Here is a 14,806-nt window from a genome sequence, read left to right on the forward strand (position 1 = left end):
AGAAAACAAGGATGTGGCAAGCCATGACCCGGACTTGCATTTGAGTGTTGACAAGATTGCCCTGGGCTGTGGGTTCAGTGTGCCAAGATCTGCTGGGCACGATCTTGCCTTTAACTCTGGGGAAAGTGCTCATGTCTACTATAGACTGAGACAATTATTCATGCCCATTCCTGTGCTGACCAGGGGGGTGGACTAGAAGACCTCAAAGGTCCCTTACCACTCTAGGATTCTAAGTTGCTTCAGTCCAGGGGAAAGGCTTGTTCTGTTGCTACTCGTAACAACAATAATTCTTGAAGGGGGTGGGGAACAAAAGAGGGCTAGGTGGCGTTCAGGTCTCAGGAAGACCAGGTCTCCCTCTCTCCAGCACATCTCTGGGTCTTCTACCTGAACACTGAGCTTGTTCTTCAGGTTGGAGGGGATGCCAGCATTGTTGATCTGATTGTTCTGCAGGTAGAGGGTGGTGGCGTCGTCAGGAATGTCTGTCGGGATGGAGGTCAGGCCCCGGTCGTTGCAATAGATGAAGCCATTGTCGCAGCGGCAGACGGACGGGCAGGTGGTGCTGTCGATCACCTCGCTCAGGAAGGCCACCAGGCCATAGCAGAGGAAGAGCCAGTCCCGCAGGTCCATGGCTGCTGCCGTCGTCACCACGGTGGCCGTCACCACGGCCGCGGTTGGGGAGGTGGTCGCCATGGCGCGCGGGGTGCTAGGCTGACCCAGTGTTAGGCCTTTGGAACCTGCTGAGGGGAGAATATATATTTCGTTTAGACCCGATTTGTTCCAGTCTTGGGCGAAGCTGCAGTACAGGCTCACTTTCATTTTTAAACTGCCTTATTATTTTTGCCTTGTGGCCTAGATTAAGTCAAATGTAGGCTTAGCCCCCTAATACAAGCGTTTTGTTTGTTTGTTTTTTAAAACGTATATCCTGCTTCTCCCCAGAAAGACCCAAAGCAACTGACAATAAGATCAATAGCATTACAAGGTTTAAGGGCTAAACAAAAACAAAACTGTGAAAACATGGACAAAATACAGTCCAAGCTGCAGGGTTTTGCTTGGCAGCAGAGAAAGCAGGGTTTTTAAAAGCTGGCTTCTATGCATATAAAATAGGGTCCTGACTAGTTTCCACAGGCAGGAAATTCCAAATAGTTGGCTGGCATCACCCTCAAAAAGGCTGTGCTTCTAGCAGATACTTTCTGGTACTCTGTGAAGGTGCCCAAAGCAGGGCCTCAGGTGAGAAATGAAGCCTATGAGGAGTCACATATGGGAGTACCTGGGAGAGTCTCTGCACACATGCAGAGTGCCTTTTCCTCCAACCATACATGGCACCTGGGATTAGACTATGCGCTGTGCCCAAGCAGCATGTGGTGGCAGAGCTCTCTCTGGACTGTCACACTTCAGGATGCAGATGCGGTGGGGATGGTTTGTTCTTTGAATCCTCCCTGCAAGCCGATCAACAATTCCCTGAATGAGGAGAGCTAGCTCATCAAGGATGGCTGCACAGAAACCATTATTCCTGGTGTGCTGGCATTCTACAGGTAGTGAGGATTCCCACCTCCCATAAATATACAGTCCCCTCCCGCTTGCAATCTGAAGTGGTACAGTCCAGAAAGGGCTGCTGGAGTGTCTGAATTGTCTCTTCAGTCAATTCAATCAATCAGTCAATCAATCAATCAAAAGGTGTGTTTTTCCTAGCTGGATAAATGCACTTGGAGGCCCTCTGCTAAGGTGTGCAGCTTGGGTACATGCTAACAACTGGTACGTGCAGTGAGACAATAGGTACAATTGAAGGGCTGCGTGTCTGCCATCTTGTTCATCTCGTTAGGAAGTGCCAAACCTGATAGCTAAGCACCTGAGAGGCTTGAATGCCTTTTAAAACAAGAAGTTTAATTAGTGCGAGAGCATCGATCGGGGTTTTAATTGGATTTTAATCAGAGCTGTTCTCCTCCCCATCCCCTCCCTGTGAAAGGATGCTGCTGCTGGTGGCCTCCTCCCAAGCGACCTGAACTCCTGCCTTAAGTCACCATGTTAGATGGGGACAAAAGAGCTTATCTAGACCAACCCCACGAGCCTTTTCTCATGATCTATCCAGGCATACCCCCATAATTACACTTTGACTTTTGCATGATGCTCTGGAATGCTTTTTTAAAAATATGATAGTATGTAATAGACAGAGGATGGGGAAACATGTGGCCTATGGCATTGTGTTGACTCCCCCTCACCCAAATGTCAAAAGTTGACAAAGTGGCAGGGAATCCCTGAAAGGGGAAGGGCTTTCAGCACCCAGCATTCTTGCCGTGGTCTGATATGGTAGGAAGAGAGTGTCCAGTTTAGAGCCAGCACTTGGAAACAATCCTCATAAACTTCCCCCCTTGATTGATACAAGTAGATTGGCCAGCATTGCCCTTTGTCAAATTAGACAGGGCATGAAAAAGTCTCCCTGTCCAGTCAGGCTTGATTTTGCTGTGAAGTAGCAGCTGCATGGGGGATTGAGTTCCATCTTGACTGGGACACAAGGTAGGAACCGTTGGTGTGGTTTCCCCACCAAAATCTACCCCTTCTCAAAAAGATGCTATGGGCCCAGGAAGATACCATTATCATTACACTGCTGCTGTTTGGTTTTATTATTGATTTCAGTATTATTTATTATTATATCACTTTCCAACAAAGTTCTCAAAGTGGTATGTATGCATGTATCCTATATTTAATGACACTCACTGGTTGCTCACAAAAGTGTCAGGGGGATTTGGGAGGAGAAATCATGTAGAAAAAGAGTCACACACCCTACTTAAGCTCCACACTCCTGATTAAGACCTGGATTGGTCCTTCTGTGTGGCTGCTATGCTGGAGCAAAATGAATCCCCTAACGAGACAGCGAAGCACTTACAATCCCATTTGGCTTAGTCCTAAGCAAGACCAACAAAAAAGTGGGGGGCAGTATCCTAGAATACAGAGCAATAAAGAAAAAAGAATAAGCCAGATACTGCTATACAATTAGTGTCATATGAACAGTACAGACCGTATCTTAATATAACATATTTCAGTCTAATGGATCATATTGCAATGCATTAAAAAGTTCACGATAGACTAACAATGTACAACATAAGGTATAAATCTTATCTGGTATGTCTCTTGAGAGAGGAATGGGAATGTCCAAAGCAAGCCATACAAATATGACCGATTTTTATATACCACTTTTCAACAGTTTACATAGATATAAATAAGTAAATAAATAAATGAGATGGCACCCTGTCCCCAAAGGGCTCACCATCTAAAAAAGAAACATAAGGTAGCCACTGGAGGGATGCTGTGCTGGGGATGGAGAGGGCCCGTTGCTCTCCCCCAGCTAAATAGAAGAGAACCTCCACTTTAAAAACATGCCTCTTTGCTCACTTAGCAGGGGACTCACTCCAACTGTAGCTGCAGTTGCCTTCTCGTTATTTTGTGATAACGAGACCTGGCACTTCTCTCCTAAGTGCCGTGGGGTTAGAGTGCTGGTCTGGGGCTCTGGAGGCCCTCCCACAAGGCACTTGCGCTTTCTCTCTCTGCCTAGCCTACCTCACAGGGCTAATATGAGGATACAATGTGGGGCGGGGGAGAAGAGGACGAACCATGCATGCCACCCTGAGCCCCTTGGAGGGCAAGTGGGATAGGAATCCAACCGAAAATCCACGCGGACTGGTATTTTTCTCACCAGATTGCATGGGAGCAGCAAGCCTGCCGCCAGTTCAGTCTCAAACCATCATGTCCTGCAATCCAGGCATATAAGCCCTTCCACCAGCATCTGTCAAACCCAGAAAGGGCTGCAGCCCACACACTCACCCGTGACCCCTTGCATTTTCCCAGAAAGACTGTTATGTTAAAGGATTCATGCGCTAGCTTTTGCTTCCATAATCGCAAGCGGGCACCACTGTTGGGGACTCTCCCAGTGTGAACCTGGCCTTTCATCTTCTCCTGCTCTCTGAACATCGCCCGGCCCGTTATCTGATTCCTGGCATGTCCTCTTGCTGCTGTTTCAGATTTTTCCTCGCTTTATGCAGCCGTATCTCAAGGCTGCTGTGGTGCTTCCTCCAGCGAGTGGAGTGCTTGCAAGTCTGCACAGCGCATACAACTGTGAGCACCCGGCTCTTCTAGCCACAGAGCTTGGGCTGCCTGAATTCTGCTGTGGATGCACAGATCTCTTGACTGCTTGGCAGAGAGAGCAGCCAGAGTGCTCCACCTGCCTGCATTGGCCCCTTCTGACGAAAGCAACCACCTGGACCACAGAGTGGATGGAGGGTGTGTGTGTGTGTGGGGGGGAGATGAGTACCCTTGCCTTCTAGTTCTGTTCCAGGCTCCTGCCCATCCATCCCCCTGCCCTGTTGGCTTCCTCGCCGCTGCCGCATTAGCACCAGCCTCTCCTCCGATTCCCAATTACGCCGCACAAAAGACCTTTTGGAGGGAGGCGAAGGAAAGGCCTGGCTTTGGAGATGGGGGGGGGAGCAGAGGGCCCCCTGAAAAGGCGCCTGTCGCTTTAACCACCTCTTTTGGCTGCTCCTTTCTGCCCCTGTTGTTTATATTACATGGTTTATGTAGCCTATCAAATTAAAGCTGGTAAATCGCTTTGCTTTATGGCCTCTGTTTTTATTCTCTTGGATCTCGCAGAGAAGGGAGAAGAAAGCCAGAGAGAAACAAAGGGAGGAAGGAGCAGCCAGGCTCGGAAGAGGAGGGGGAGCCCATACGAGGCTGGTGGGGCAAAGGGGTCTTAGCCCCGGTGTATTTCTTGGGCTGCCTCCCAGGAGCCGAACTGGGCCTCCAGGGGTCGGGAGCCCATGATTCAGTCCCTGTCTCTCCAGCTCTCTCTAATATTCAGACACACTACTGAGACTCCCCATACCGCATGCCACTCAAAGGCTTGGGCACCCAAGGTGAGAAACCCATGAGGAACCCCCGTCCCTTCCCACTGATTGACATGGGGCACAATGTGGCCTGAAATGTCATTGCTCATACCTCACTGAAAGAAACGGGAGCTACGCTGAGGAGCACTACAGCTCTGATGGGGTATCTGCAGGAGAACTTCCTGGCAAATGTTGTCCCTGCTGGCATAAAAAGGTGTCTCCTGTTCTGCCCAACTCCATCCATTTTTTTAAAAAGCAAAGCATGCAAACCTCACCATAGGGTTGAGAGAGACCAAACGGGTACCCTCTCCAATTCCTGTGCCACCCCCCGCCCGGCACACAGGAATGTAGTATTATCTAAAACAGAGAGAAAGAAATTGCACCTAATTTTCACCACCTGCAAATGCGGGTGATGGACCATTTTGCCCCAACCCTGAGTAAAACCCTTCTTCCAAACTTGACCCACTTCTTCTACAAAATGTTCACAAGAGTAGCTCTGCGTAGCATTGAGCGCTCCTGAGAAACCTCCACCCCAAAGCACCTTCCAACACATCAGAGCTCTTGTCCGTCCTGCCTTGCTCCACTCTCTGGCTTCTGCCATGCTCTCATCTAGTTGGTCACCCGGGTCCCCAGCCTGTCCTTCCTCCCCTCCCCTCCCCATCTGCTTCCTCTGCCCTTTCATCCCGCTTTGACGTTTGTCCCTGCTTCCCCCAGCCAGGCACTCGCTCATGCGGGACGTTGGCAGCTTCCTCTCCAGCAGGCTACGCTTTATGGGGCTCTGGCGCATCCCTTTTAACCTCGGCTGAGTTAAACTCCTTCCAATGTTATTTTTTACAAGGCCCTTTTCATGGAAGATTTGATTCGGCAAGGTGTCTTGCTGGGCCAGTGCCCATTAAATCACTAGAAACCACTCACTTGCTTGGACTTCATTATGCATTCAATTCCTCTATAAATTTTACATTTCCTTTTTCTTTCTCTCGCCACCTCCTCCTATTCTCCTCACCCCGCCCTGCTGCCACCACTTTCCTATCTCCCTCTGGCTTTTTCTTACTTTGGCCATATTCTCCATTATGGGACATAAAATCCTTTATAGCCCAATATTTCATGGTGTCAAGTAAGAGAGCCCAACTGGACACACTTTGCGACAATCGCTGCAGATTCCACTAAAATAAGCTGCACTGAGGTGTGCTTTTCCCCTTTCAAAACTCCCTGAAGTGGCTTTAGATCATATTTTTAACCTTCTAGGAGTGGCTGTGAACCCCACTGTGTGACGCTGCTGCTAAGAGGGCTAATACAATCCTTGGCTGTATTAAGAAATGATTATTGGGGAAGATGACAGGCTGTCTGAAGGAGGGGGAAACCCTCTCTTCTTGAGCTCTAGAAGAGAGACTGCTTCTTTTTTTCTCCATAGGTCCAGGGTACTTGTAAGTACACACCAAGTTCATGAATCAAATGACATCTCAAAGGTTTACGTTTGTTCGGCAGAAGGGCCAGAGAAGCAAAGGGTTACAAGGCTGCCTCGTCTCCTTAACTTGGCAAAGGTCTCCAGCTTTTTGGAGCAGCCTGTGACCCGTTAATCCTCTCAAGCCTCTTTGCTTTGGCAAGTGAGCCTGGCCCCCCTTCATCTTCGTCTTGTCTATCCTGCCTCCCAGCCCTTTGGTCAGGAGGTTGTGTCACTTCGGTGTTATTCAAGCAGCAGCCAGCATATTGTTGCTGTTAATAAATATTAAATGGAAGTCTTAGAAAGACCCGGGAGCCCATCCGGACCTCTTTACACAGACTCGGCCGGTGGCTCTAGGCAAGCCTCCGTTTCTTTCCGTCAGTAAAAGAGCTGTAATTGCAGGCTGTTCGCACTTGGAGCCAAAGTCAAAGAGAATTAAAGAACACACACACACACACACACACACACACACACACACACACACAGACAACTGGGCGGGGGGGGGATCTGCAGCAAGGTAACCCTTCTCCAGCAAGTTCAGGTTTTGTACTCAGAGCTTGGGCTATGTAAAACCCGATCCCTGGTTTCCGCACACATTCCTATGATCTCTTTGACACCCTGGCGGCATCATACAAGATACAGAGATCTTGTATCTTGTGGACAGAGATGCAACCAATGGCTGAATGGCATGACCCCAGATCAGGGACCTTCCCTCCAACTGGGAGATGAGATAGGGTGGGAATTCCTACAACCCAGGCCCTGCAAGACTCAGAAGAGCCAGGGGGAGTCAGGATAAAGGCAGGGCTGTGTCCTCGGGGTCTGAGAACTTGATCTTGCCTTCCTCCTGAAAGATATAGGAACACAGAAGCTGCCATATACTGAGTCAGACCATTGGTCTATCCAGCCCAGTATTGTCTTGACAGACTGGCAGCGGCTTTTCCAAGGTTGCAGGCAAGAACCTCTCTCAGCCCTATCTTGGAGATGCTGCCAGGGAGGGAACCTAGATGCTCTTCCCAGAGCAGCTCCATCCCCTGAGGGGACTACCTTACAGGGCTCACACTTCTAGTCTCCCATTCATATGCAACCAGGGCAGACCCTGCTTAGCTAAGGGGACCAGTCATGCTGGCTACCACAAGACAAAACCGGGCAAAGCCCCTTTAAACAGCAACGCCTTCCCCAGAGAAGGGGCCAGTCCACATTACCTAGGCAGCAGCCATAAAAAACAGCACTCCGCTCCAAGCTGCCTTTTTTTCTGGAGCAACATCTATCTTTGGTTGTTATACCCAGCAGCGCTCTTGACTTCTGGCTAAGAGCTGTTCAGGGTCTGCGTCCCTCTCAGATCTCTGCCTTGGCAAAGACACCGGTTCAGCCTGGAACAGGATACTTAATCACACAGCATATTACTCAGGCCACCTCCTAAGCAAGGTTTAGAACTTCCAGGGCACACTGTGGGCGTACAACAGCCACGGTTGGCTTAACTGTGCATCCCTATTCAAACGCACAGACACACCTCTCTCTCCACAGAGCCATGCGGAACTCGGTCACTGGTGCACAACAGATGCACAACAGGCTTTTAATGCACAACAGCTTGCTGCACCCATTTTTCTGCACCCTCCCCCCCAAAAAAAGCCGATTAATGATAATCTCAAGCCTGCTGCCTCTTCAGGACACTTATCTAGAACAAGCACTATGCAGTTTGTGAATCAGGTGGATCCCTACCCCAAAATAAATTCTGCAAGTCGTTATCATGCAAATGTTGCGATTCAGATCTGGAGCAAAGGCCGTCCCTCTTACATGTGGCTGCTCTGCTCAGGCTGTGGCTTTACAAGTGGATTAGCTGCCACGCTTGTGTCACACTGCTACCACTGCCACGGCAGGATTGGGGCGGTTGAACAGCTTGGGCTCCTTGCAAGAGCCTCTTAAGGAGTGGGAAAAGGGGCTTCTAATCCACAGCCGTCTGGACTGGTTAATCTGGAACAGAAAGAGGTAGGGACATGTGGATGATAAGGAGGGAAAGCAGGCTCCCCCCCCCTTTTTTTGTGTGCATCTAGTACAAGGACTGTGGCTGTGCACACAAGATGATGTGTCTTGCATTCGGTTGGGGAACTAATCTGTGTTAAGTGACCTTAAACCTCAGGGGTCAGTTTCTGCAGGGCTCCTCTTAGGCCTCATTGGAGACATGCAAAATGCCTGACCTTATGACAGGCTGTGAGTGTGAATGAGGCACGGGAGAGATGGCAGGCTACAATAAAGTGTATGTGTCTGCGACACATCTCTGCACAGACACCCCTCGCAGCCCTCGTGAGAGTTCCTGTAGCAGAAAGCCACCAACCTCTGTGGCTGGTGGTGGGTCAGCATTTCCCCGCAAGTGCAGTCCTTAATTCTGGCCCCCCTCCCCAGAGTGAAGGCAGCCGTTTTGCTTAATAATTAGCATGTATACCATGCTTCAGAGTGTCCAAAGCTCTTCACCCACATTATCTGAATAATCCTTATTACAATCCTCTAAAATGGGCCAGGATTATTATCACAGAAGCTGGGGCCAAGTGGCAGAGTGGAATGTCGAGGGGTGAAACCTAGGGACTGTTTGGGACAGAACGTGCCCCTCGTGACCTCAGGATCCAGCCTCCCCCATTCCCAGCTCTATCCCACAGCACAGCTGGTGGCCTTTTGCCTCACAGAATGCTGTGGGAAGTCCGGAGGCTCCACTCCGTATGTCCCCATTTTTCCTTGGCAAGAGGCTGCCTGCTGTTCCGTCTCTTGGTGGGATGCTTGAGTGTGGCGACTATGGCTGAGACAGACAGCTGGGCACATCTCAATACAGAAACTGGGAGAGGAGGGAGAGAGAATGGGCCAGGATTTCTTTCAGGCAAATCTATTTTGAAATGTTTAAAATAACACATTTTTTGGCAAGTATCCCCTTGGGTGCCAATTGGTATGCATTAATTCACTTCTCCCTGCCATCCAGCTATTTTTGCATTCTGTAGAGCATTCCTGGTATCTGGTCATTTACTTGCCGCCCCCTCCCCACACACACACATCAGAAAAGGCATCAGCATCCTCACCTCAGTGGGTTACCCACTCTGAAATCTGAGCCCCCAACTCTGCCTTCTGTTCTGGCCCCTTTTCACTTTTCTTTCAAGTTTGCGTAACAAAGTTACTAGTAATTAAGCACACATACACACACCGCCAGGAGCTGAACGTAAACAAACACACACGGGCACACACACAGCCATTTCTAACCTAGTTCATTTTCTTCAGCAGATAATCAGCCTCCATGTTGCAGCAAACCACCCCCCACACCCACCGCTCTGCTTCTCTGCAAAGTGCTTTGCTTGGACCTAGCGAGCTGGAGGCTTTGGGAAAGCTGTGCTGAACCTAAGCAGTTTGAGGAAAGCAAACCAGATCTCCACTTCCTCTGCAAGTAGGAGGCAGGAGGAGAGGGAAGGCTCCCGTCCGTTTCCCTCTTGGAAACAGGGTGCTGCACTTTTGGCCTCGTCCTGCAGGGCTCCTTTCTTGAGCCGAACCATTCAGGTAAACATTGCTATCCTTGAGCCGCTCGACAGCTCAAACCCCAGCTCCTGCAGATGCACGTTTGTGGCAGATTCCTAGCTCCAAACTGACAGGCAGAGCAGGATGGAAACATGAATCTACTTGGCAGAAAGGCAGCATGTCTCTACAACATTCCTCCAGGTTCCTGCTTGTAGCTGGCAGTGGTGAAAATGAGCAGGTACCGTTTGGAAAGGAGAAGGTTTAGGGATGGTACGTGAGCACACGTGAGAGCCTTTTTTAGAAATATCTCACACACACACACACACCGGTTTTGCCGTCAGGAGAGGTGTGGGGCAGGGCTGCTGCATTTCTAAGGGCAGAAATACCGCCTCTGTGGAGGCCTTGCTCCTTAAGTCAGTGTGTGGGGCGGGCTGTGTGTGTGCAGCAGAAGGCACTGGGTACATGCTCAGAAGCACTTCTGTTTGTTGTATAAATTACTCCATACCTGTTTCTTTAAAGAAAAGGTGGGCTTGCCCAAAGGCGGAAGAGCTGTCGTTTTCCTGCTTGTTACAGGACATTTCAGGTTGCTACTTGCACTTACTTAGATCCTAACTCTCAGCTTTAATCATGAATGATGAGAGGAGAGGAGGTTTTTCAGCCTGGGGATGGTGCCTTAATATTTCTTTTGATATTTCATAAATCACCAAGTGTGCTATTCTGGGGGCCTTAAGAAGCGTGTGTGCGTGCACAGAGGCATCCTGAGTGGCCTGTAGTGGACAGGCCCTTCCTGCAAAGATGCTAAAGTGCATCTTTGTGCCAGAGTGATGGACATTTCATTCATCTTCTGTAAGAAGCAGCCATGTATTGCTTGTCTGGAGTCCATAATACTGACTGCTTGCCACAAGGTCCTATAAGGGGTCCACTGACTTGCACCAGCAAAGGGTCATTCGAAAGCCCTTGGCTGGCAGGTAGTAAAGGTAACGGCATAATAGAAGTTTACCCTGTAACCTGGACATTCCAAACGGAAAGACTTCCTAGACTTTTTATGACATCACAGAAGCTCAGCCAATGGCAGCTAGAAGGGAGGGTGCGAGATGCTTCTGTCTGTCCAGCCCCATTGTGACACCCAGGCAAAGCAACCACACCCTGACAGACCCAGACATGCACATGCAACAGGCCATAGGCTGTGAAGCCGCTGGGATCTGCCCCGTTAAATGACTGAGATCTGCCCCCACACAGACACTCTGTACTGCGTTAAAAAGACTTTTTTTTGGTCTCTCTCCTTTTTTTTTTTAAAGCAAGGTAAATTAGGATGATGAAATCTACCTCTCTCCAACCTGACAGCAATTTTTCAGCATGGGAAAATTGTGCTGTTCCGCTGCCCAGATGTTGTCACTGCAAATGAAGCTGATCAGATGTAAACTACTAATGTTGTTTTCCCCAGAAGGATGCAGCCTCCATCTGCTTCCGGTGTGTGCGTGCACAGTTAGCGCTTTAGCACTTGGAATCTCTGCTAGTTCCCCCCTCCCCTTCTTTTTAAGAGCTAGTTGACCCCAGCTGCCCCCCCCTCAGAAAATACTTACCTCCCCTTGCATTGTGTGTGTGTGGGGGAGAGACCTCTCTCTCTCATAATACTTGAACTCGGGGCTTCATGGCCCCATAAAGCCAACTGGATTTACACCCTCCCCCCAGCGCTTAACTCTCTGCTACAAAATATGATGATATGGCTGTTTAAATGGCTTGGGGGGTGGGTTTAGACAAATTTACTGCTGGCCAGAATACCAAAACAAAACCTGCAAGGCTGGAGTAGTATACCTCTGAATATGACATACTGTGGATTAATGATGAGAGAAGTTTTATGCCCCTGTTCATGGTCTGCCTGGAAGCATCTACCTGGCTGTTATTGGCCTGATATAGCAGAGCTCTTACGGTCTAAAACAGCTCAATGGAACCTCCATGTTCAGAGGCTGTATACCTTGGCTAGTTGCTGGGGGACAAAGAGACCCCCCCAAAAAAGGACGGTTGGTTTCATGCCCTGCTTGTGAGCTTCCCAGAGGCAGGCCTCTCTGTGGAACCAAGTTGTTGGCAAGATGGATTTCTTTTGTAGGTTCCTGCAAACCATTTTTGGATGCCCGAGAGTGAAGTGGTTGCCCAACTTTGGGAACAGGGCACTCACTGTTCCGAATGCCTGAAGGTGCACTTTGGCAATGTGGGGGCCGTGCTTGGGTGAGGAGGGGCTGACTGCTGAGCAGGGCTTCTGAGTAATTCAACCTCCATTCATCACATCACCTTCCCCACCCCGCCCAATGAACCCAACCCAGTTCCTGCCAGTGCCTTTAGTCTGCCTAATAATCCCTAACACTGCTAAATCTCTGTCCACAACCCCCAAGTGCAGAAACTCCCCCCCCCCGCTCTCTTTTGCCTGAAGAAACCCATGTTTAAACATTTAAAATCTGCTCTTGCGTCTTTAAAGTTTCCATCAGGCTTGGCTGCGTTCAAAGCAAAGAACATTAGCTGAGCCGCAGCAGGAAAAGTAAACTTGGGATGTTGACTCTCAACAAAGCGCTCTCTTTTCGGAAAGGACCAGAACTCGCCCTGGCGTAAAGACTGGGAGAAGGGCCTTTTCTCCTTCCTCCTTCCACACCTCCCGGGGAGCCCTAGCGCCCAAGGGAGGACTGGTCTTTGCATTTCCCTGCTTGCACAGACAGTGCAAAACGGGCCAGGTGACGTGGACAAGGGAGACCACTCTCTGCCAGCTAAAGGCCATTAACTGCAGTTGACTGAGAAGGATGGTGCCCAGGGCGTGTAATCAGGGCCAGGGGTCCAGACCTTGGATCCCCAGCTCTTGTTGGACTACAACTCTTATCATCCCCAGCCCCAATGGCTGCCATTGGGAACCCCTTCTCCAGCCGAGGATGGCTCCAACACGCCAACTTGTCATCCGACCCGATTGACTCTCCAGGGTTGGGGGACCCGCTCCATGAATGGAGGCTGTCACAGGCTGGGTCCCTGGTCCCTGTGGCTCCAGTGGATCAGCCACTGGATTCCCACAGCAGCTGGGAATCGGGTCCCACCCACTACAACAGAGTAAGACCCCCCCCCCCGAAGTGGAGATCCGGGTCTACAGTCAGTGGGTTATGTCAGCTTGGCTATGAGGACCTGGCCCCCTTAAGTCCAGCGGCTCAAGACGGACTCCATCAGCTTCTGGTCTGGCTTGACTTCCCACCAGTCTGCTAGTTCCCAAAGAACGCAGGAGGGCGGTGGGAGTTAATGGTGCAGCACGAGGGGCCCTTGGCAGGAAATGGCCTTTGACCTCAACTCCACGGGATGATGGCTGAACGACAGCCAGAGGGAATCTCGCCCTGCGGGGTGGAGAAAGAGTGGCTGGAAGTCTGCTCAAGAAGGGCAAGTGGGGAATGTAACCCTGCTGCTTGTCAAGATCCCTGGCGGTGGGGCTCCCTCCTCTCAGACACCCCATGCCCCAGTTGATCAAAGCTGGCCTGCAGCAGGGAGGCCTCCAGTCCCATTCACTCCCAAGGCAACTGAGGGGTGGAGGAGCCAGGGGGGAGACATGGAGAGCTCCCAGAGCACCCAGGCTTCTCTGTGGCCAGATTCTTACCAGAATGCCCCTGACACCCAGCCTTTGCACCCTCCCAATCCTGGGTGCTTTGGGGGTCAGCCTCGTGGGCTGCGTTGAGTGCCTGTGCCTTGCCAAGGGGGGCCCCGCATTGCTGAAGAGGGCAGTTCTCAACTCCAGCCCCAGGGCTGTGCCTTGGCCCCTGGTAGCGGGGAGTCATTCTGAACCGCTTGCCCGCGTGGAGAAGCCATGTGGGGTCGCAGCGAGAGTGTCTGGCTACGAGCAGCCGCACTGGGCAAGTCACAGGCACTCAGCTAAATGACCAGGTAACCTACCGCTCCGAGCGCCTTGGAGGAAAGAAGGGCGAGAGGCCATGTAATAAGGAAAGCCACGAGCAGAGGAGCCTCGCTGGCCAGGCGCCCCTCAGTTTGCTGTGCAGCTCCCAAGCAGTGCCCACAGGCGGCCGGTAGACTGCCGCTGAACCTGGAGGTTCCCTCCTCCCGTCCCGAGCTCTCTCGCCCCGATGAGCAGAAGGAGCGGCGGCGGCCTGCTGTGCTGCCTGCCAGGCCAGGCAGCCCCCAGGCAGCAGGGATGCGCGACCCCCACCCGCAGGCTCGGCCGGGCTCTGGGGCTGCTACTTACTGCGTCTTGGCATCGCTGCTCCTCCCGAGGCGGGAGCTCTCGCCGAGCGGCCGGTGCGCCGCCGAGCGGGCTGCTCCGGCCCCCAGCCGCTAGCGGCAAGGGGGCTTTCCCCGGCATTGCGGTGCCATGCTCCTGCCCCCGGCGCGCCCCTCAGCACCAGCAGCAGCTCTGCTGCCGCCGCCGCCGCCTTCTCCTCGCTCTCGGGGGCCCCATCTGCAGCAGCACCAGCAGCAGCCGTGCCCGCGGAAGAAGGGCCGGGCCGAGGAGGAGGAGGCGGGCGGGCGGGCTGCCTGGAGCAGGAGCAGCAGCTGCCGTGCGCCCCGGTTTTGTGCGCAAAGGGCCCTTCCCGGGAGAGAGGGAGGGAGGGAGGGAGGCGGTGGCCGCGGCGGCTTTGGGAGGCGGTGCTAACAGAACCCTTCCTGGCGGGGGGGAGGGGGGGCTCTCTTGCTGAGGCATCACGTGATGCTGCTGGAGGAGCACACCCCCCCCCCGCGCTCTCCCTCTCTTTGATGCAAAGCACGATTGGACAGCAGAGCAGGCCGCGGGGGGAGCATGCACGGAGCTTCGCTAAGGGGAAAAGGTTAACGTTGAGCCCCCAACCCCAACCCCCCCGCATGCACACGATCCGGAGGGCAGCAGCGCCCTTGAGTGCAGTGATGGATAGGACTTAACCCCCACGCGACTGACTCTGTGCGTAAGCTTGAAGAGCCAGCCAGCCAGCCAGCCAGAGGCTCATCTCGTCCAGCCAACTGACTTCCCACACTGGTCCCAGCCAGGTACCCCATC

General features: G+C 51.9%; 2 protein-coding genes across 15 annotated transcripts in view; one reads left to right on the top strand and one right to left on the bottom strand.

Moving 5' to 3' along the window:
• The window catches only part of MACROD1 (mono-ADP ribosylhydrolase 1), a 197,112-nt gene that overhangs the window by 33,416 nt on the left and 148,890 nt on the right, over window positions 1-14,806 (top strand). The gene's annotated exons all lie outside the window — the stretch shown is intronic.
• The window catches only part of FLRT1 (fibronectin leucine rich transmembrane protein 1), a 111,688-nt gene that overhangs the window by 11,227 nt on the left and 85,655 nt on the right, over window positions 1-14,806 (bottom strand). The window contains exons 1-3 of one of the 8 annotated variants that reach the window (XM_053277720.1): window positions 14,021-14,395; window positions 8,107-8,283; window positions 385-734 (exon numbers count right to left, since the gene is read on the bottom strand). In XM_053277720.1, coding sequence (XP_053133695.1) covers window positions 385-690 — 306 coding nt within the window. In that variant the 5' untranslated portion in view covers window positions 691-734; window positions 8,107-8,283; window positions 14,021-14,395. Of the gene's footprint in view, window positions 1-384; window positions 738-8,031; window positions 8,284-14,020; window positions 14,399-14,806 lie in introns of those variants that run through there. The other 7 variants (XM_053277717.1, XM_053277715.1, XM_053277714.1 and 4 more) reach the window with 7 other exon arrangements.

This window comes from Hemicordylus capensis, chromosome 14 (assembly GCF_027244095.1).
Source record: "Hemicordylus capensis ecotype Gifberg chromosome 14, rHemCap1.1.pri, whole genome shotgun sequence".
In the NCBI taxonomy this organism is placed as follows: Eukaryota; Metazoa; Chordata; class Lepidosauria; order Squamata; family Cordylidae; genus Hemicordylus; species Hemicordylus capensis.